Raw genomic sequence first — 22,874 nt, 5'->3', positions numbered from 1 at the left:
TTTTTACAGATGGGTAGTGCAATGCCTCGTGACCTGCAACATGCTTCGTGTCATAGCACATGGCACAGAAAGAAAAAATTCCAATAAAAAACTAGTATGGGAGTTCCTGTTGTGCGCAGCAGAAACGAATCCAACCAGGAATCATGAGGTTGTGGGTTTGATCTCTAGCCTTGCTCAGTGGGTTAAGGATTCAGCATTGCTGTGAGCTGTGGTACAGGTCGAAGACAGTTTGGATCCTGCATTGCTGTGGCTGCGGTGTAGGCTGGCGTCTGCAGCTCCGATTCGACCCCTAGCCTGGGAACCTCCATATGCCGAGGGTATGACCCTAGAAAAGACAAAAAGACAAAAAAAGAAAAAAAAATTACTATGAAATGGTATTTTTTCTACAAATACATAATGTTTTAATGCAATATTTGAATGATGATAACACTGATGACTGAAAGATTTGGATAAAGGAAAACTTATAGATTACTGTTTTATAAATAAAATGGGTTTTAATAATTAATAAGTAAATTTCAGAGATGCAGATACTGTCTGCTTTCTATGTTACAGTGTGATCCTTTGTGATGTTAATAGAGCTAAGGTCTTCCAAAAGAGAACAGTGTAGGAATGAAGTACATGATCTGATACTATAAAAAATTTTATAATGCACAAACCCAGTGCAGATACAGAGCTTCAGAAAGAGAAGATATGTGAAATACAAATGCAACATGACAGAGAACTCTGTTCAGAGCCTCGCTTGCCTAAATGTCATAGCATTGTGTGTGTGTGTGTGTGTGTGTGTGTGTGGTTTAAAATATATACTGGTACTTACACGGATAGATGTTTATTAGAATATTATAAACATTCATTAAAATATCTATAACCTTTCCAGTACACAATGCTAGTGTGGATTTTAAAATTCTCGGCTGACCCCAAGGTCTATTTTTTTGCAGGTATACATTGATTTGCATATTAGAAAAATTATTAGAAAACAATTAGAAAAAATAATTACAGTTGTGAGAACTTTCCTCCCACTAATCTGAAGTGCCATTTGTCCATAAATGGCAAAAACACACATTTGTGTGTGTTACTTCCTGGGTTCTCTGTTCTATTGGTCTATAAGTCTAACCTTGAAATAATATCCAATTGTTTTAATTATGGTATCATTAAATCTTAAATCTATAGAGCAAGGCCTCCCACTTTATTTTTCCTTCTTCAGATATAATCCGTCTTTTCTGCTATCTGTATTTCAATGCAAATTTTTTAACTGGTTTGAAGAAAGAGAAAGAGATGGAAGGAGGTTGAGAGGAAGGAAGGAAGAGAGGGAGGGAGGAGGAAGGGAGGGACTTAGGGAGGGAGGGAGGGAGGGAGGGAGGAGAGACCCAGAGAGGGTGGTGGGTGAGAAAGGAGGGAGGGAGGAAGGAAGAAACATCTGTTGAGCTATTGTTTGTGATCACATTCAACCTATAATTCAGTCTGGGTAGAACTGACATCTTTATTATATTGGCTATTCCAATCAAGACATAATGAATGTCTTTCTATTTATTTAGTCTTCCTTAATTTTTTAAAATTATATTTTATAGTTCTACATAGAAGTACTATGCATCTCTTATTTTTTCCATAGATCTTACATATATTATTAAAAATAACTTCCATCTTCTAATGTATTGCTAGTTTATAGAAATGCAATTGATTTTTGTACCTGAACTTGTATCCAGTAATCTGGATAAATTCACATATTATATCACAGGTAATTTACCTGTAGATTCTTTTATTCTTAAAAATTTTTTTATATTTATTTTTTTAGGGCTGCACCCATGGCATATGGAGGTTCCCAGGCTAGGGGTCTAATTAGAGCTACAGCTGCTGGCCTGCATCACAGCCACAGCAACTCCAGATCCGAACTGCATCTGCAACCTACACCACAGCTCATGGCAATGCCAGATCCTTAACCCACTGAGCGAGGCCAGGGATTGAACCTGCAACCTCATTGTTCGCATTCAGATTTGTTTCTGCTAAGCCACGATGGGAACTCCTATAGATTCTATTTAAAAGTTTTTTTTTTTACTATAGCTGATTTACACTGTTCTGTTGAGTTCTGCTGTACAGCAAAGTGACCCAATCATACTTTTATACATACTTTCTCATATATCTTTCATGTTCCATCGCATATCTGTAGATTCTTTTAAATTTTATACATATCCAATTGCATATCAATCACAAATAATGACCCACTTTGCTGCATGATATATTGTTGGATATGGTTTGCTAATAGTATATACTTTAATATATATTTACACTAATATAATCATAGATATATTCTACACCAACTCATCCATCAAACTATATTAATATAAGTATTAATATAAATAAGTTGATGGCTGAAAGAGTTTGTAAAATTGGTGTCTTAGCCTATTGTCTGGATGCATTTAATTTACTTCGGGAAATGATCCCAGGTAACAGAAGGTACCAGGAAGTGTGAAACTGGGAAGGAACGTAAGCAAAAAGAAATGTACTGGGGGGGGGGGTGGTTCTCGTTGTGACCTGGGGGGAAACAAATCCAACTAGGAACCATTGGGTTGCAGGTTCCATCCCTGGCCTTGCTGAGTGGGTTGAAGATCCGGCGTTGCTGTGAGATGTGACGTAGGTCACAGACAGGGGTCGGATCTGGCATTGAAGTGACTGTGACCTACGCTGGCAGCTGTAGCTCCGATAGGAGGAGGGGGAGAGGGGGGAGGGGGAGGGAAGAAACTGGGGACAAATGAGGCTTGGTCCTGCTGGGATCATCCATGCAGTGATTCAGAGTGTACTTCTGAACTGTTCACTCAAGGAAAAGAAGGGAGCAGCAGCCAGTTTGGGGCAGGTGCAACTTGGCAGCAACTCCTCACTTGTTTTTCACCTTCCACTTCTATGACTTCTCTGGGAGGCACGGGACTCTCGCGGGAATCTCCGTACTAATGCACAACCTAAAAATACAAGGCAGTTACCACCCCAGGGACAACCCCTGACCAATGGGGGACAGGAAACTGGGGAAAAATGCTCCTCTCTCCTAAAAGAGAAATAGACAGAATGTAGGTTTGGGCATAAAGGGTATCTGTCACAATTGTCATTATTTTTTCCTGAGATGTATGGTAGCATTCACTGGTGAAGATATCTGGGTGTTTTTCTTGTGGAAAAGTTTTCATTACAAATTTATTTAAAAGATATAGGACTATTCAGATTTTCTGTTTCTCCTCATGTAAATTTTAGGTTGTATTTTTCTAGGTATTCATTTAAACTAATTTGACATATTCTGGCATACAGTAATTTCAACTGTTTTTTTAAATTTTTTTCTTTCTTTTTAGGGCCACACACTCGCAGCACATGGAAGTTCCCAGGCTAGGGGTCAATCAGAGATACAGCTGCCAGCCTATGCCGCAGCCACAGCAACGCAGGATCCTAGCCACCTACATGAGAGCTCACCGCAAGGTTGCCTCCTTAACCCACTGAGCGACGCCAGGGATCCAACCTGCAACCTCATGGTTACTAGTTGGATTCGTTTCCGCTGCACCACAATGAGAAAACTGCCAAACTGTTTTCCTTTTTAATTGAAGTATAACATATACATTTACAGAAAAGTACACAGATTATAAATTTACAGCTTGATGAATTTTCACAAACTACACATATTCATGTAACCCACCACCAAGATCAAGAAACAGACCACTACTAGATCTAGATGGAAGTCAGGAGTCCTAGGATTAACTCTAAAGCCTATAAAACCTATAAAATAAGAATAAATTACAAAATGTGAACAGATGAGTACTACATATTTTTCTCTTAAAGGTTTTTTTCCCCCTCAAGAATCTAGTTTATTTTGGCTCTCTGAAACACTGATTTCACTCGAGTCATTTAGAAAACTCATAGTCAAAACATAGATAAATGAAGTTTTTGCTGGAAGACTATAAATGCAAAATAAGACAGGAAATCCCAAAGCAACCTGAGACATTGCCTTGACTTGACTGGAAAGAAGATCCAGGCGATTAGTGACTAATGTTTCCTGCTTCCTCGGTGTGTGCATCTGAAGAAGCCTCCCTGCAAGCAACCGCAGAGACCACTGTGGTCAACCAGCGTGTTGTCCCCAGCAGTGTAAAACTGCGAATCATTTCAACTACTGCCACTGGCCGGTGCTCCTACGAAACCTGAGCGCCTCCAGGCCACGCCCTCGGTTTCCTGGGTTACTAGCCTTCAAGCACCTCCCAAGTTCTGTTCCGGGAGGCGGTGATCTTACGTTCTCGACGCGTGACTCAGCACGCTTTGGTATAAATACGTGCTGCCGGAAGACGCTTTCTCTCTTACCGCGTGGCCGGCCTCCAACATGGCGCCGGTGAGTGAACGTGATCTCGCCGGGAATTCTTACTTTGATGTAGATGTGTGTTTCAGGTGGCGAGTTGGGGGAGGCTAGTTCTAGGTAAAGAGTGGTTAGAATTGGAGACTTGGGTCAGGAACACAACCAAGATTAAGGTTGTAAGTTTTTTCCTGACTCTTGACAACTGCTACGCGGCGAGGGCCCGGAATTGGCTTAGGATGGGTCGTGGTGGGAGCGCAGGAAAAGCGGAGGCACGACGGTGAAGGGGGCTAATAGAACAGCATTTGGGCTTTGTTTTTTCTCCCTGGTGCATGGTAAGGCAGTTGCTACTCTTTACAGTGGAAAGCAGATGTGAGTAATCGAGCGGGTCTTATAGCCTTACGAGGGCGTAGGGAGATAGGCGTCTCTCATTTCCCAGGATAGCCGCGGTTGTAGAGGTTTCAGAGAACTTTAGAACTAAGTTGGGGGAAAAGTTTATTAACCTCACAAAGGAATTTTTTTAAAACGTGAAAGTCAACGACTCGGGCAAATATAAATGTTTGCTTCAAAGGTTTTATTGACCAGGGGACCAGTAAGATCTTAAAGGTGGTCCAAAGAGCATTTGAAGTGTTAGGGTAAAATTACTGGATTATATACAAAACTAGATAATGTCCAAAGGGGCCATAAGCCCTCTGGGCATATTTGTTCCACCGACAAATTATTTGCATTTCTGAAGTTAACTGATGGCCCAGCGGAGCGTAAATTGCTCGGTCAAGCCCAGCTCCTGGGAATCGCTATTAACTGTTCGAAAGTTTGGGATGAATTTTTTTTGGCACAAGTCTAAGGTAAAAAATAGCTGTTTAAGTGGCATTTTTTGGTGGGTGGATTTTACTGTGTAACTTTATTCTGTGGTATTGTTCGAAAAGTTTAGAGTATGATAAACAAAGTACTTTTTTCTTTTTTTTAAGACCACCAGACTGGTATCCTTTCCCTCCCTTCTCCTCACCCATAACAGCATTAAGGTTTAATTCCTTAGAATAAAATATCCTATTCTTGCATGAAACTTGGTTAGGACTAGGATGGTATGCTACCTGTTTCCCTATCTGCAGTGGGAATGGCAGTAGTAAAAGCAGTTCCTGGTCATTCAAAATTGAACATCTGTGGCCTGGAAAAGTTTTTCACGAAACTTTTCTTGATAACTTGAAACAATGTGAACCTGGTTAGAGGTCCAAACCAACGCAGATAGGTATTTATTAGTTTTGACTTGTAATAGAAAATAGATGCTTTTAGTCTCTTCCAATTGCAAAATAGGATTCTTTAGGAATCTTCTAATGAAGGAAACTGAAAGTATACTTTGAGCTTTCTTGAGTATTATTGCACTTGTAAGACACTTGAATGATGAATAAGTGAAATTTCCATTGGACTTCATGTAACTTAGTTTTAACCAAATTAATGAGTGTACTCCATAGTGTGGCTTTTAAAAAGTTTGGGTATGTCCAATAGATGTTAAGCAATTTTTTAGAATTTTGCACCATTTCATATATATAGCCTCACAGTACATTGTACATCATTGAGCTGGTATAGATTTTTGGCTTTGAATAAAGTGAATAAATGGTTGTAGAGAGCCATAATTATATTGCCTTTGTAGAAGAAAGACAAGAAGCCTAAGAAGTCAACCTGGAAGTTTAATTTGGACCTGACTCATCCAGTAGAAGATGGAATTTTTGATGCTCGAAATTTTGTAAGTATCACTCTACCCAGGTGTTTTTTGTTTTTTTTTTTAAGTCATTGTAGTAGAATTCTTAATAATGAATTGAATATGTAATATTTGATTTTAACCTATGCTGTGTTCCTAGGGTGCCTTCCCTAGTGAATACCTAGGGTTTTCTTCCCTAGTGTGGCATTTTTTCTATTTTAAAATAGGAACAGTTTCTACGGGAGAAGGTTAAAGTGAATGGAAAAACTGGGAATCTTGGGAATGTTGTTCACATTGAACACTTCAAGAATAAAATCATGGTTGTTTCTGAGAGACAGTTCTCTAAAAGGTTGGTATTTGTTTTCCATGGTATATATTTTTTTAACAACATGGGGTGTTTTAATATTAGAGTATGTTTGGAGTTCCTGTTGTGGCTCAGTGGAAACAATCTGACTAGCATCCACATCCACGCAGGTTCGATCCCTGGCCTTTGCTCAGTGGGTTAAGGATCCAGTGTTGCCGTGAACTCTGGTGTAGGTCGCAGACACAGCTTGGATCTGGCGTTGCTTGGATCTGCCAGCAGCTATAGCTCTTGATTCAACCACCCCCAGCCTGGGAACCTCCATATGCTGTAGGTGTGGCCCTAAAAGACAAGAAAAAATTATATATATATGAGTATGTTTGAAGAAACATGTCCGTTGTTGAGTGTGGCAGTCATGTCCCAACTTAGTTCTGGATGTCTGGTAGAGGCAGTCAATCAAAGGTCAAGTCTCTAATGTTAGTGTTGCTGTCAGTTTACCTGACAAATATGTAATACATAGCAGCACTGTTACAGGACTGAGTAGCCTAGCAGTGAACCAAGAGAACTAAGTACCCACTACCAGGCAGCTTAAATTCTAGTGGAGAAAAGAGAGAATGGAATACAATATTAAATTATTGATAAACGCATGTAAGTGAAGATTGATGTCCTTATATAAGGTGGTAAGGGAAAGCTTCATCTAAATGAAATGCAGTAGTGAGCCATGCAATTAAGGAATTGATCATTGTGGCTGTGAAAGATTGGTGGTGGAAACTGAAGACTTAGGACCCTATTATAGTATGAGATGGTGGTGGCTTGGACTGAGGTGGAAACAAGAGACAGGGTGGCTTGAGAGGAATGCTTGGTAGTTAAGACTTGTTATGTGAATGGAGAGAATGGTTGGAATGATGAAATTTGTAAGAGCCATATTTAATGTGTCAGTAAGACTGAAGAAGCAGCTACTATTACTGTTTCTTTTCATAGTGGTCTCCGGCATAGAGTTTATTTTAGGGGAGTGGAAAAGCAAGGTTTTTGGTAGGACATAAACTAAGTCTATCTGGGGTTGAGATGCTACTTTATTTGTATCCCTAGCAACCTTGTGCAATAAATAAAAGTGACAGGAAATATTTTGGAGGGAATTGGGAATACAGAAAATGAATAGCTTATAAGCTTTTACTTGGTATATATTTAATGAAATTCATGGGTTTTTTTTAAAGGTATTTGAAATATCTTACCAAGAAATACCTTAAGAAGAACAATCTTCGGGATTGGCTTCGTGTGGTTGCATCTGACAAGGAGACCTATGAACTTCGTTACTTCCAGATTAGTCAAGATGAAGATGGATCAGAGTCTGAGGACTAAATGAAGCTGTCTTTTATAGGGCTTCGCATGCTAATAACAAATGAAGCAAGAGAAAGAGACATCTAGAAATTGACCTTTAGTTTATCAATGAATAAAAAACATTGTACTCTGTTAAGGATTCATCTCTTTTATTTATTTAAGTGTATATTGTTGACATGGTGCCGACTTTCCTTTCTGTAGGCAATATGTAAATGGCTTATAGCTAGTGGAATTGTATCCAGTGTTTCTGATATGTATTGATTTTACAAATGTCCTTTTTATACACTAGTGTATAGTATAGGAAAAAGGCACAATTTTGGGTGTAATTTTATATAATAAAGTATTTAAAATTCTCTTGACAGTCTCAAATATCTCTGCAGTTTGTAAATGCAGTCCTGAGTGCTTGGAACAGTTTTTGCACATAGGTGCTCAATATTGAATCACTTTTGTCCTTTTGCTTCAGAGGAGCAACTTTCCTAATTAGCGTAGAGGCTGTGAGTGAGCATGGTGCTGCTCTAAGCCGGTGGTGGATTGTATGTTAGGGATCTCTTGTCCAGATGCCTAGTTTTAGAAACTAGAAAAATTTCAAATCTGAGCTCTTGCCCACTAACTCTGCTTCTCTTATCCATGTCTCAGAAATTACAATTTACTCAGCCAGTTGGAATCTTTGCTTAACTCCTCCACTGATAATTCTAAAAATGTTGGTGTTCTGTTGCTTAAAACTTCTCAGCAGCTAGCCACTTTGAGAAAACTTAAAAGTGGGGCGGTTTTGTCAAAATCCAAATGGCTAGAGACTACAGAAAACAATGAGAGGGAGGGGCTATAGCCATATGAGTTTGCTTTTCCAGTAGTCCCAAGTAATGTGCCTTTTTCTACTTTTGACCTGAAAGTTGTAGTGTTGGTACTTTTAAGTACTCCCTAATATTGCACAGCAACTCCATACTTAATTCTGCACCATTCTTTGAATTGTTTTTGTTTTCTTCCTGTGGTTACCATATCTTACTGTGCCTTCTTTTTTGAGCATTGTGAATGCAAGGGAGTAAAAACAGACTTTTTCCTAGTTCCAAGACTTCCAACCTGAAGTCTTGGATTTCTGGCCTTGCTCAGTGGGTTAGGGATCTGGTGATGCAAGCTGAGGCGTAGGGTCGCCTTGAATGCATCCAGTGTGACTGTGGCTGTGGTGCAGGCCCCAGCTGAAGCTCTGTTGGCCTGAGAAGTACAACAAAGGAGAAGGGTGTTTTAAAGGATTTGATGACATTCAAGGAAAGAGTTTGAGCTGACCTAGAACAGGCAAGATAATCTCTGGGTAAGGAGAACAGTGGTGTTCAGGCAGAGGGAACAGCATAGGTAAAGGTTTCAGGATCTTGAGAATCTGGTTGACGATGCATCAGTGATAGAATGAATAAGTTGTGGAGTTCCCATCATGGCTTAACGGAAATGAATCTGATGAGCATCCACAAGGACACAGGTTCGATCCCTGGCCTTACTCAGTGGGTTAAGGATCTGGCATTGCCCTGAGTTGTGTAGGTCACAGATCTGGCTAGCATCCCACGTTGCTGTGAGTGTGGCATAGGCCAGTAGCTGCAGCTCCAATCTGAGCCCTAGCCTGGGACCCTCCATGTGCAGAGGGCGCAGCTCAAACACACACACACAAGAGAATAGTAGATTGTAAGAATCTGGAAGGGTAAGTAGAAACTAGCCCATGCAAGACAGATAACTTCCTTTTAATCTTGAGAGCAGTGGTAAGCTGCTGAAGATTTCAAGCAGAAGCTAATGAGATCTAATGAGATGGGCATTTTGAAAAATCCGTGGCTGTGTTTTGAAGTATGGTTTTCAGTGGCAGTCATATTAGAAGCGAGAAAGAGGCTTGTGGCAGTACCCATGATGGTAGCCAGGAGTGAGATGTTAGAGACGGAAGAAGATAGGTTTTTAGAGATTTTTCAGAGGATAATTTTTTGGGGACTTAGTGATGGACATTGATGGTAAGGGAGAAGTGTAGGGGCTAACATACAGTGGGCTTAGACGGTGGTGTTTGCTACTTGGTAACAGTGGAAGAAGGCAAGAATAGTGGAAAAGTTTAGTTTTAGGCCATACTGAATTTGAGGTCCAGAAGGTGTCAAGCATGAATCTGAACAGAGTATAGGTCTCAACCCCAGTCTTCTGTACGTGGCGGTAATAAACAGTTGGCCTGTCTGAAATTCCCTGTGGAGAGTGTGGAGTGAGGGTAGTGTTGCAAACACCAACTATCTCCTTGATTTTTTTGGCCACAGTGAGGCATGTGGAAGTTCCCAAGCCAGAGATCAAGCCTGTGCCACAGCAGCGACCCAAGCTGCAACAGTGACAATACTGGATCCTTTAACCTGCTGCACCACAAGGGAACTCCTCTGCCTTCCTGTGTAAACAGATACACCTAGGGAAGAATTCCAAGCCAGATCATTAACAGTACCTTTTATTGATGAATGTGGAAGAATCAAACCAAGGATGACCTAAAATGAATAAGACATCAAAGAAAAAACATTGGGATGTGCAAGTTGAAACAACTGGCCTAGATATAAAAATGCAAAGAACAGATGAAAGTTTCCTCAGTCTATGGAAACATGGATCTTCATATTAAAAGTAAGCCAGGCAGAATGAAGGGAAAAGCTCATACTTAGACACATCCTGAAGAAACTTTGGAAGTCCAAAATATAAAGATAAAATCCTAAAAGCTTCCAGAGGGAAAACAAAAGTTTGCCTACAAAGAAGTAATCATGAATGGGACCTTCTCAGAATATTTTTATTCTTTTTCTTTTTTCTTTTTCAAGATATTATTAAATTTAGTAGCAGGAACAGCTGAGTTTAAGTCCTAAGCTGTGTCCCTCATTAGCTGTGAGTCCTTTCCTGTTTCTAGGCATCATGTCCTCTGCAAGTGAAGAGACTAGACCAGATGATTTCTGGGGTCTTTTTTTAGGGCCACACCCACAGCATATGGAAGTTCCCAGGCTAGGAGTAGAATCGGAGCTACAGCTGCCAGCCTACACCACAACCACAGCAACATAGGATCTGAGCCGCGTCTGCAACCTACAGCACAGCTCATGGCGACACCAGATTCTTAACGCACCGAGCGAGGCCAGAGATCGAACCTGCATCCTCATGGATCCTAGTCAAGTTTGTTAACCTCTGAGCCACAAAGGGAACTCTGATTTCTGGGGTCTTGATCTCAGCTCTAACTTGTACCAATTCTTGTTGCTCAACCGCAAAGCTGACGTCACCACTGGAGCTTACCCCCAGTGAATCCCACCAGGCCGTCCCACTCCATGACTGTAATCTACACAGCTCATTTTTTACTGCCTTATCCTTTAAATGAGCGTGTGTGTTTGATTCCTGCTGATTCATTAATTACATCTTAGCTCTTGAGAACAGGAATAGTGTTTTCAAGTATAGCACCCTATAAATGGAAAACACACAATAAAGGTCCCAAGGAATCAATCTATCAGCAAACTTTTTTGCACATCTTCAGTGTGTCTTGCACCATACAAAATCATGGAATTCTGAGAAGACCATTCAGAACTTCTCCTCCAGTGTTTATCAGTGAGTGAAATAGGACTCTAGTTCCAGGTGAATATAATACAACAACAACAACAACACATGCGGAAGGGCACAAATAAGCAAAATTAAACATTTCCTCACGTTGGAACTTTTCAGGTCTTTATTTGTGAATCTCTATGCATTGATTTACAAAAATGTACAGCATTTCCCAAACATACTGCATCATAGAGCACTATTATTGACTAACTCTAGAAAATGTGTTGATGGAGTTCCCTTCGTGGCACAGCAGAAACGAATCCGACTAGGAACCATGAGGTTTTGGGTTTGATCCCTGGCCTTGCTCAGTGGGTTAAGGATCCAGCATTGCCATGAGCTGTGGTGTAGGTCGCAGACGTGGCTTAGATCTGGTGTGGCTGTGGCTGTGGCTCCAATTAGACCCCTAGCTGGGAAACTCCATGTGCTGCAAACCCTAAAAAGCCAAAAAAAAAAAAAAAGAAAATATATTGAGTTTCTAGGTCTGTCTACTTGCTTACAAAAATGCAGTGGATAAAGATGTGTTAAATGACACTGGTGGAGGGGGGTGGGGGGAGGCAACCAGCCATATGCAGAATGCGAGAAATTCTACAGGATAAATGACCAGTTTCTTCAACAAAGAAGTAGCATTAACCAAAGGGGATGGAGCTGTTACAGAATAAAAAGATTTAAGAGAATATTCAACCACGTTTAATACTTTTTGGATCATGATTCAAACAAATCAAATATAAATAGATGTTTCTGAAATAATAAAAACATTTAAACATGAACTGGGTGTTAAAAAATTTAAGGATTGGAGTTCCCGTCGTGGCTCAGCAAAAACGAATCTGACTAGCATCCATGAGGACATATTTTGGATCCCTGGCCTTGCTCAGTGGGTTAAGGATCCTGCATTGCTGTGAGCTGTGGTGTAGGCCGGCAGCTGTAGCTCAAATTCGACCCCTAGTCTGGGAACAAACAATTGCCACTGAGGTGGCCCTAAAAAGACCACCCCCCGCCCTCCCCAAAAAATTAAAGGATTAAATATTTTAAATTCTAATTTTTAAAAAAATTATAATTATTGTTAATTTATTGGGTATGATAATGGTATTATGGTTATTTTTTTATTATTTTATTACTGGTATTATGGTATATGTTAAGAGTGTCAATCTAAGTACAGAGGTAAACTGAAGCAAGCTCAAATCATTGGAAATTGAGTTTATTTGGAAATAGCAGAGGAATTGCAATCTGGGACATACCAAGCCACAAGTGAGTCCTTGAGAATTTGGGGTAGGCTATATTCATAGGCAAAAAATGTAAAGAGGAGGGAGTTAAGGCAGTGTTGGGACAGTCAATTCATTGAAAATAGGGAGGGACTTTTGGTGGATGTTCATTGGTCAGGAGATAAGTTCCAGGAAATCAGTCTTTCCGTTCTTAAGTTTTATTTTCCTGAGTGCGCATACTTGAGATTCTCCATTTTGTATCCTCCAGTTCCACTTTAGGTTGAAATCTTTTCTCAAGGGATACATACTGAAAAATTTACAGGTAAAAATTTTAAATGGCTGGAATTTTCTCTCAAATATACAACATTAGTGCTTTTATTTCTTGATGTGAGTTTTTGTTAACTTTATAAAAAATTCTTTATGATTTGTACACTTTTTGTACAGAAGTTCTGTTTCAAAAATTTTACAAAACATTGAATTTATTGGACTTTTGACTTACAGATAATACATATAGATGGTTAAAAAGTCAGTTTATATGAAAAGTGTATACAACGAATAGTTAGTCTTCCTCCTCCTGATCCATTTCCTCTCTCAGGGCCAGTAACTATTACCAGCATTCATCTGGAGGTATTTTTATACATGTACAAGTGTGTATATACAAGCATGTCTTGGAGACAATTCCATGTCAAAATTTGTAGATTTTCTAACTTTTTTCCCCTAACTTTTAATAGTTACATGTATTTCACTCTATGCTTTACACTAGTCACTGAGTGCTGGACATTTAAGTGCTTGTGTGTGTGTCCATGGTTTTAGTATTCATGGGTTTTGAAGCATTAATAGATACTGCCAAATTGTCCTTCAAAATGTTTGTATTAATTTACTTCCATTTCCACTCACCAGTATGTATCAGAGGGATCGAGTTTAATAGTATATTGGTGCATAAATAGTAATGCCCTCAAGAGGGAGATATTTTCAAAAATAAATGGACATTTGATTATAACAGTTCTTATTTAAGTACCTTAAACAAGCAAGATGTGGCCTGTTCGTTTATAAAAGTAGTACTGAGAAACGTCAACTGAAGTACATCCAGAGTGAACGGTTTTTCCTAAATGGTGTGGTAGGTACATAAATTTTAGAGAAATGAAAGTAAGAAAACTTTGAATTATCCTTAGTTATTAACAAGAAGACTAATGAGATAAAGTCAAAAATTTTAAGAAATGGATTTTCATGTCCTTTCTCTCTGACCTTATCCTTGTGGTTGTTTGGTTAAAAAAAAAAATGCATATAAACCTTATGGGGCAGGCCTAGTTATAGGATTATAGCTTGTGTTAGGTGATTTGGGGAGGATTTAAAGTAGCAGCAATTTGCTCAGGAAGTAGGAGTAATTCTGTGATTGGGTTTCTTTATGAACCTTACCTAGGAGGTAGGAAGAATTAATTGGGGCTAAGGTTGTAATAATAAAGCAAAAACAGTTCCTTATATTAGCCAGAAAATGGGAATAGTTGATCATTTTTGTGGTTTGGAGAGTGCTGTGTTTGTCTTGGTGCAGATGTAATTACTAAATTGCCTTATTTTTGTCTTGCTCTCTCATATTCACAGAGTGACTTTGTCTAATGTTAATGTTTTGTGATTTTTTTATGTTTAACAGAATACCTTGATCTGCCTGAGTGTCAGTCCAGCTTCTGGCTGCTTTCTCTTTTTTAAGAGGTAAGACTCATGAAGTTGCAAAGGACAGAAAACCCAAACCAAAATGACTTAAGCAAAAAGTTATGTCATTTTTGGATTATATATATTCTTATTTTATTTTAATAAATGAAGTAATTATATTTTAATAGATGAAGTAATTGAGACTCCATGATTAAGTAGCTGAGCTTGAGTCTGAACATTCTGATTCCATGGCTTCTGTTTATTCCACTACTTCCAGGTGCTAAAGTATGAATGAGCAGAAGGAAATGTAGCTGCAGACCTAGGATGAATGGCTGGGAAGGGGGAACAGAGAGGGAAAAGCATAGATAGTTAGGGTGGGCTAAGAGTAAGGAACAAAATGAAAGGAGATGTGTGTTTTAGGGCAGGTGAATGAAATGATGAAGGCCATGTTTTAGGAAATCTAGTGTATATGAGTTGAGAGAGAAACAAAGCTAGAAATTTAGCCAATATATATATATAGCTAGGAGACTGTAATTATTATCCAGCCAGGAAGAATTAAAGGTTTGGTTTGAGAAGTCTATCCCAATTTCATTTATTTAGTCCAAATCTAAGGAAAAGGGCAGATCTTGCAAAAACTATGACTAAGCATAGTTTAGTCCTAACTGGTTGTGGATCCTAACTGGTTTCAAAAAAATAAGAGGTCCAGAAAAGAGTGTGTGTGTGTGTGATCTACACACATTTTATAGTTTTACTAACCCTCTTGGAAATATTCTTAGTTCCATGAAGAGCTGTAATAGGATGTTTTTTCCATTAGATGGAGCTATATCTTTGTTACAGGAGACTTATAAATTTTATAAAAAGAATGTTTCTTAGATGAGGAACTTTAATGTGCAAAGGAAGGAACTGCAAGTTAAAATGATTTTTAGAGTAGCCATGTTACTTCTAACCTTTGAACTATCTTGAGTTGTGAACATAGGTGCCTTTGAACAGGTCTATATATTTTATATACTCTGTTGATATAAAGTATATTTAATAAAACTTTGTTTATTGTGCCTCCCTTTGAAAGGGCCCAAACCAAACCCTAGAAGAGTAGTTATAATAGTATTTAAATTATGATATTTCTCTATACAGGTTCATAATCACTCGTTTGTAATTCTGAAATCCAAAAAGCCAGAGTTTGCAAATAAAAACCCAGGAAACTCAGTTAAATTTGAATTCTAGATAAACACTGAATAACTTCTCTAGCACAAGTATGTTCCATGCAATATTTGGGACATATACTAAAAAATTATTGTTCATCTGTAATTCAAATTCAGTTGGACATTCTGTATTTTATCTTGTAACCCATTCTGAAGGCCAAAGGTTTTCATAACTTGTTTGGAAAATGTAATCTAGATTGACCTGAGGCTATTTGTAGCCTTTACCTAACATACTGGGAGTATTTGTATATATCGCTGCAGAAATATTAATGTATTTGATTGTGGATACTGCCTCAACTCCACTGGGGGTGTTACATAATATGTGACATTTGTACCATATTATCATTTCAAAATCAGAAAAGTGCTGAATTTTAAAATACAATTGTTTCTGAGACTTTAAAAAAGAGATTATGAAACTGTGGTAAGTTTTTTTTTTTTTTTACTAAGAACAATTAAGTATGCAAAAAGTTATTTCTGAAGGTAATGTAAAAATTTTAAAAAATACCCAAAATGAGTTTATCATAGGTAATAAGACTGGAAATAAACCTCATTGCTTTTGGAAAGAGGGACTCAGTTTGCTGCTACTTCAAAAAAAGGTCAAAAGCATAATGTAGAAGATAGGGCACCTACAGTTCAAAATGAAAAAGCAATGGAAAAATTATTTACTCATCCCCAGCCAAAACAGAATTACCTCAGGCTCAAAGAGAGGTGGCCATTTTCCCTTTCCTTCAAATAAAACAAGCCCTATGGAGGGTCATTAACTAATTTCCTTGGCATTACATTCCAGAATGTTATTTTGCTACTTAGGAAATGCTTTCTAATTCATCTTAAATTTCTCTGCTTTCAGTTGATATTTGATAGAGTTAGTGTTAAAGACCATTAAAAGAACTGGATATGATGTATGTTATACATGCACAACTGAAAAGACTAGCATTATTTCTTAATTAGTGACACAGACCACCACCAACTTGCTGAAAACATGAGGGTATGTGATAAAATTTTAAGTTGAGTTTAGAAAGTTGGCAGATAGAAGCAAAATGTATATATGAAAAAGAGAACACTAGGAAGTGTAATTGGCAAAAGTCTATTTTCAAAGTTATCAGAAGAAATTGATTCAATATAAAAAGCCCTAGCCGGAAAAGACATAGTAAACACATTATAAAAATACTAAGACTGCTCTGAAACATAATTCTGGGTGTATATATGTATTAAAAAATGCCTACAGAAAGGTATGCAATCCTCTTATGTATCGTGCCTTTAATATATCAATACATACTAGGATGAGGCTAGTTGTTTTATAATAATAATAAAGTTTGTTAAATGGTTCTAATGGAATAATCTTAAAGGGAATTGAAATTATCTAAGATGGACATAGAAGCTGAGAAGAAAATCAGTAGATTTTCAATGAAGTCAAAGGATGAAGGGTGACAAGGAAAACCCCAGCTGGTAGCAAAGCTGGAGAGTGAGGGAGGAGAGGCAGCACTGATTTGGATGTTTGCAGCAGTTTGCTGAGAGTGTGTGATAAAAGACTTTTTTCTGTTTCCCACTTGAAATCTGTAGTAAAGTTTATCTTTTAAAAAAATCTCAAAGTTCTAGGAATGACTGTGTTTCTTGTGTAAAATAGGGGCCTAAGTGCTACTGGTGTTGGGTGAAGACAAAGCAGCCTGTAAGGATGAGTGACGACGGCCTGTATCTTCATTATAAAGGAAAATATCGCACTGCCTGGCAGGTCCAGGAATCTCAGCCCCATGTGCATTCATTGTCTGAGAGTGAAGGAGGTGTTTTATAACAGGAACAACAGTGGACATTTATATGGTATTTGAACAGAGCCGTATCTTCAAAGGTCTGTGATACAGCAATTAGAGACTGAAACAGCTGGCAACTAGCAATATAATTAAAGAAGACTTTGTTTCTTGAAGTCTGAGACTTGAACAATTGGAGACAGAAAGACTAAGAATTCAAGCACAATATAGAGAAATAAAATGTTAGCATGAGGACTGGGTCTGGCATGTGATATAGTCCAGCGAGAGGCACAGAGCTGTAGCTCTGGATGATTCTGAACAAGGCTTTGAGAACATAAGACTCTAGATGGGACCGTGGCTCCCTAGTAATTCCTCTAATCATTTCTCTTTTTCATCTAATCATTGCTGATTCAGTTATTTCTGCATCCTAGAGAAAACAGTTTGGGGTAATACAGTTTTAATTATACCATTTATATGGTATTATTTTTGTTTTGCTTTTGGGCTTTGTTGAAATGTTCATTAGCTTTATCACAAATCATTTTTTACTTGGCTCTTCTTAATTAAACTTTTACAAAATTCTTAGAAAAGACACTTATTTGTCTAACCTAGAGGGACACAAGATTACATCTATGGCTCTGTTTTTGAATCCTAGAACGTGGAATAGGTCAGTAGCCATCCTTATAAAACCCCATGAAGTCCTTGGGGTTGTTTTTGAAGACTGTCTTGAAAAAATCTTTGTTCTTTCTTTCCTGGTTTTCTCCTACAACCACTGTTGAGAATTGTTTGTCCTTACTCATGCACTTAGAGTAATCCTTGGTTTCTCATACCAAGTCTCTGATTGATGTCTATATTTGGTCTTTAATTTATTCCACACTGTAGAACACTTATGGTAGTCAGCTGCATTTGAATTTTTTAAAAAATGATTTTAAATGAGGCGGAATCCAAAATAAACAAACAAAAACAAAACGAAACAAAAAAATTCCCTTTTCACCATTGTGCCATGACTTGTGGGCTGCACTGTGTGTGTATTTAGCAATCCAGAATTTTTTGTTTTCCAAATATCCTTCCCATGAATTATGAAAGTGATAAACACTATAAAAACAATACAAAATAGGAAAGCATAAAGAAGAAAATGAAAATCATACTTAATCTCATCACCCAGAAATAAACATTTTGTTTCCTACAATATTAAATTTGAGTTTTGGAAACTATGTTAAACTCTGTAAAGAACAACCCTGGGAATCAAAGATTTGCCCTTGGCCAAGACTGAGGTATATACGTCTTATAAAAATTCTTAAAATTCACAGAAGAAATCTTTGGTTTTAAAAATTGTTTCTTGGAGTTCCCGCGTGGCTCAGCGGAAATGAATCTGACTAGCACCCATGAGGATGCAGGTTCAATCCCTGGCCTCCTCAGTGGGTTAAGGATCCCGCATTACTGTGAGCTGTGATGTAGGTTGCAGACACGGCTCGGCTCCTGCATTACTATGGCTGTGGTGTAGGCCAGCAGCTATAGCTCCAATTGGACCCCTAGCCTGGGAATTTCCATGTGCCACAAGTGCGGCCCTAAAAAAGACCAAAAAAAAAAAATTATTTCTTAAGTACCCTGGATTTAAGTATTTGGAACTGCAGAAATGACCATTTGATTGATTAAGGTAATTGTTAACTATTACTTCCTTGCTGAGTTTGCTTACCTGCAAATTAGAAATGTATTAATTGTTCCAGGTGTCCTATCACAGCTGACATTTGTGTATGCAGAAACAGGGAAAACCATCCACTTTATCTCTTATTATCACAAAAAAAGAGGACTTCTTTTCTCTTTTTCTATTATATATCATTTACTGCAAGTGCACAGTTTATTATAGTGTTTCTTAACCTCTTTTTTGTCGTCTTCATTCTGTGCGTTGCTTTTCTGATTTCACTGAGAAATAACATGGAAATGAATGAAGGATGTAGTTTTAAATACTTAACACTTGATATATTGATCCTTCTCACTGTGTGGTCACTTAGAAATTACTAAATTCTAGGGGCAAAGTCACAAAGCATTAAGCCTTCAAGGAATTTGCATACATGTCTGCTTTGGGGTGTTTAATGCAATGCTTTGGTAAAACAGAGACCTCGCCTGGAAAGGCAGTGAGAGCAATGTTTTCTGGGGATGTGTTTAACCCCCTCTAGTGGAGAGGAAGAAGTATAGAGAAATTCCTCAAATATTTTGATTAGCCTACATAATTTATCTATTTAAATGATTTTCTCCAAGCACATTAGACTTGCTAATTAATTTTCACCTAGTTAAGCAGGAGAAAGCTGTTACTATTTTAAAAAGCCCTCTCATTCCCTACACATTTATAAACTATCATCCTTATGGAGATGTTTAGAACTGAAATGTCATTAGTAGATTTCATTTCTTAGTCAAACCAAACAAGCCAGAATCCTGACATAGAAAACACGTCATTTCATTCTGAGTTAAATAAGCTAAAAAACAAACAAACAAACAAAAAACAGCCAAAAAAACTATCTTTGACCAGGATTCTCCTCAAATCACTATTTTAGGACCATGTCTCATTCCTAACAACAATCATCCACCAAAGAGGAAAAAATATTGGTGTTTGGAAAACATCCTTGCCGCTGCTGTGTTTAGGAGGAAAAAATGTGTCTTATGAAGGCATTTTCAGCTGGCATTTTTCACAAACTGATGGACATCTGTTCAGCCTATGCACTGTGCAGCTCAGAACACGTTTATTCCCTCAGCATTCTTAAGGGGCTCTGTGCACTCACTGGATGCCAAAGATAACATCTAGATCAGCAATTTCTCATAAATCATTGGAACACAGAACATGAAACAAGAAGAAGAAATGAGGAATTCAATAACAAATATGGCAAGGTGCACAAACAAGAGAATTGAAACCAGATGAAAAGGAGCCTTTCAGAACAGAAGGTCAAGAAATAAGAAACTTGTTTCCCTGGTTCCCTCAAAGCTTTAGAGTAATCCCTCTGATTGTGCTTCCCATTCAGCCATCATCTTACTGCTCTGAGTTGGTTTTAGAATATTTATGTGCTGGATTTAAGGCTTTACCAAACAACTGAAAAATTAGTGTCGTTTATTTTAGTTTGCTCAAGGCCCCAGGCCATTATGCAATAAAGAGGAAAATAGTGTTTATTGTACTTTAAGGAGTACTGTGCCCACATGCCTTTACATGAATTCCAGATACATGTATATAAATGTAGCTCAATTTATACACTAGTTTTTTTTAACTTGAAGTTACATAAATACAGTAATGTGACTAATTCTGTTTTTTAAACAAAATGTCAGAATTTCTCAGGAGCCATCTCATGAAGATATACTTATCCTCACACTGTTGACATTACTGAGTGTGTTATGGGAATATCTGTGAGTCTGAAATGCTGCAGTCCATTTTTTTTTTTTAGGGCTGCACCCGCAGTATATGGAGGTTCCCAGGCTAGGGGTCAAACCAGAGCTACAGCTGCCGGCCTACACCACAGCCACAGCAACACCAGATCTGAGCCACGTCTGCCACCTACATCACAGCTCATGGCAACGCTGGATCCTTAACCCATTGAGCAAGACCAGGGATGGAATCTGCAACCTCATGGTTCCTAGTAGGATTCATTTCCCCTGCACCACGATAGGAACTCCTTTTTTTTTTTTTAAATTTCTCTGCAGTCCATTTTTAAAAATAGCTTCTGTGATGGCAAACCATCATTTGTCAGTGGGTTTGAACTTCTGGAAACATAGTCATTTGTTGACAAGTATGGTAAATGATGAAGGTGAAAGTATTTTTTAAAAACAATGAAGAGTAATAAATTAATAATAAAAGTATGTTTGAAGGCATTTTCAAGGAAAAGTTACAAAATATGAGAAATGTCTCCCCATATAACTATTCAACATGTAAACTGAATATTAAAATTTTTTGAACTATGTTTTATCTCATAACAAAGAACCTCATCTTGCTCTTTCATTTTGAACATTTTAAAGTGCATGATGAGAGCTCACTTTTATTCTAAGCAATCATTATAAGAAATCATTATAGAAATTATTCTGTGAGAAAATAAATAAATAGTTGATCACTTTACAAGTTCAGGGTTATAGACAATTGAATGTTGTTTCTCTAAATCTGAACGCTTTCATGGCATATTTTGCAAGTAAGTTATCTTTAAGATACTGAGTTGATGTATTTTCATCCCTTCCAGATATCCTTAAATTTATTTTTTTACCCTTGATTTCAACTTCCCACATCAGCCTTGTCAGACTGAACCCTTGAACCACAGATAGACTAGCCTTGGACCCACCTCCCTCCTGTGCCTCCCTAAGCTATTTTCAGAAGATGAGTTCCTTCTCTTCAGAAATGTGTTTTCTCCCATGTGGTCACCATTCAAAAACAGGCTAGTTTTGTTTTGTTTCTTAGCTTTCTCCGTGCATAAGCAGACATTGTCACATGTGGTTGAGCATGAGGGTATAGCCAGAAGACCTGGAACCAGTTAATGGCCTTCTACTTGCCAATCATGCCATCTCATCCAGGTGGCTGAACTGCTCTGTGCCTCAGTTTTCTCATGGGCAAATTTGAAAAAAATCATAGCTTCTAATTTATGGTGTTGTTAGGTTTAAATGAGTTAACATTTAAAATACTTCAAAGAGCATCTGGCACATGGTGAGTCTCCATAAACATTTGCCATTATCATTACATTAAAGTAAATATACAGAGTGAGGTTTTTTGCTGTCATAATATTTTTTTTTGCCCTTTTATGGCCACACCAGTGGCATATGGAGGTTCCCAGGGTAAGGGTTGAATCAGAGCTACAGCCGCTGGCCTACACCACAGCCACAACAACGCCAGATCCAAGCCGTGTCTGGGACCTGCATCACAGCTCACGGCAACATCAGATCCTTAACCCACTGAGCAAGGCCAGGGATCGAATCTGCATTCTCATGAGTAAGAGTCAGATTTGTTTCTGCTAAGCCACGATGGAAAATCCTGTTATAACTTTTAAAATAATTTTGAAATCTGTGCAGAACATTTTCTCATACCTGTAAACATATTTTATAGCTGATAATATTTTAGCTTGTGGATGCACCATAATTTACCACATTAATCCCTTATGTTTGATATTTAGATGGTTTCCATTTTTTGCTATTTTAAATAATATGAAAATGTCATTCATCCTTGTTTTCCTAAAATCATAGGAGATCCTGAACAATTCCATAGGGTGTGTGCATTTTAATCCTTCTGATATCTTTTTTTCTAAATTGGACACTAGAAATATATCAACTCGCATTCCCATCTGTGGAGACATCGATTTCTGTAGCTCACTGTGCACATTTCAGTCTGACCATCCAGCATAATCCCCCTTCTACTTCTTTAATCTATGAGCTACTTCTGCACATTCACCAGATTCCCCACATAGAAAAAAAGGGTTTTTTAACTGGTTCAGTCATCCAAATCATCATTGGTGATTCATATTACTTGGAATATATTATCCCGAATGTTTTGTTCTTTCACTTTGCCTTTGTCTTTTATCTTTGTTCCATTTCCCGTTGTTCCCTCTCCTTGCCCGTTAAATCTTGTCACAGACCTGTTTCTCCAGAAAGGCATAAGCTCCCAACCTCAGGAATTTTCCTCAGATATGCTGTCACCAGAGAAAGCTTAGAGTCACTGCAACACAAAGACGGACTTCCTTCCTTTAAGCCAGACACAATGCTAGAGGAACAGAAAGGAAGGCTTACAACAAAAGCAGAGACAGAAAAAACAAAATAAGGGACAAAACAGACACAAATGAGGGCATTTGGAAGGAACCTCTATTATTGGGCATAATTTTTTTAATTATAGTTAATTTATAATGTGCCAATTTCTGCTGTACAGCAAA

At 38.0% G+C, this 22,874-nt stretch overlaps 1 protein-coding gene and 1 long non-coding RNA gene across 2 annotated transcripts; both read left to right on the top strand.

Moving 5' to 3' along the window:
- Positions 1 to 4,241: 4,241 nt before the first annotated feature.
- On the top strand, positions 4,242 to 7,780 carry RPL22L1 (ribosomal protein L22 like 1). Its single transcript, XM_047786400.1, has 4 exons — positions 4,242 to 4,348; positions 5,958 to 6,050; positions 6,233 to 6,354; positions 7,521 to 7,780. The coding sequence occupies exons 1-4, from the start codon at positions 4,340 to 4,342 to the stop codon at positions 7,663 to 7,665; spliced, it is 369 nt and encodes a 122-aa protein (XP_047642356.1). The 5' UTR covers positions 4,242 to 4,339; the 3' UTR covers positions 7,666 to 7,780.
- Positions 7,781 to 12,648: 4,868 nt separating this feature from the next.
- Positions 12,649 to 17,247, top strand: LOC125112807 (uncharacterized). Its single transcript, XR_007131262.1, has 3 exons — positions 12,649 to 12,729; positions 14,056 to 14,114; positions 16,878 to 17,247. It is a non-coding gene; the product is annotated as an uncharacterized LOC125112807 (long non-coding RNA).
- The last annotated feature ends 5,627 nt before the right edge of the window (positions 17,248 to 22,874 follow it).

The sequence above is a fragment of the Phacochoerus africanus genome, chromosome 1 (genome assembly GCF_016906955.1).
Source record: "Phacochoerus africanus isolate WHEZ1 chromosome 1, ROS_Pafr_v1, whole genome shotgun sequence".
NCBI lineage: Eukaryota > Metazoa > Chordata > Mammalia > Artiodactyla > Suidae > Phacochoerus > Phacochoerus africanus.
The sequence above is the reverse complement of the archived record's forward strand: the minus strand, read 5'-3'. Positions and strand labels throughout refer to the sequence as shown.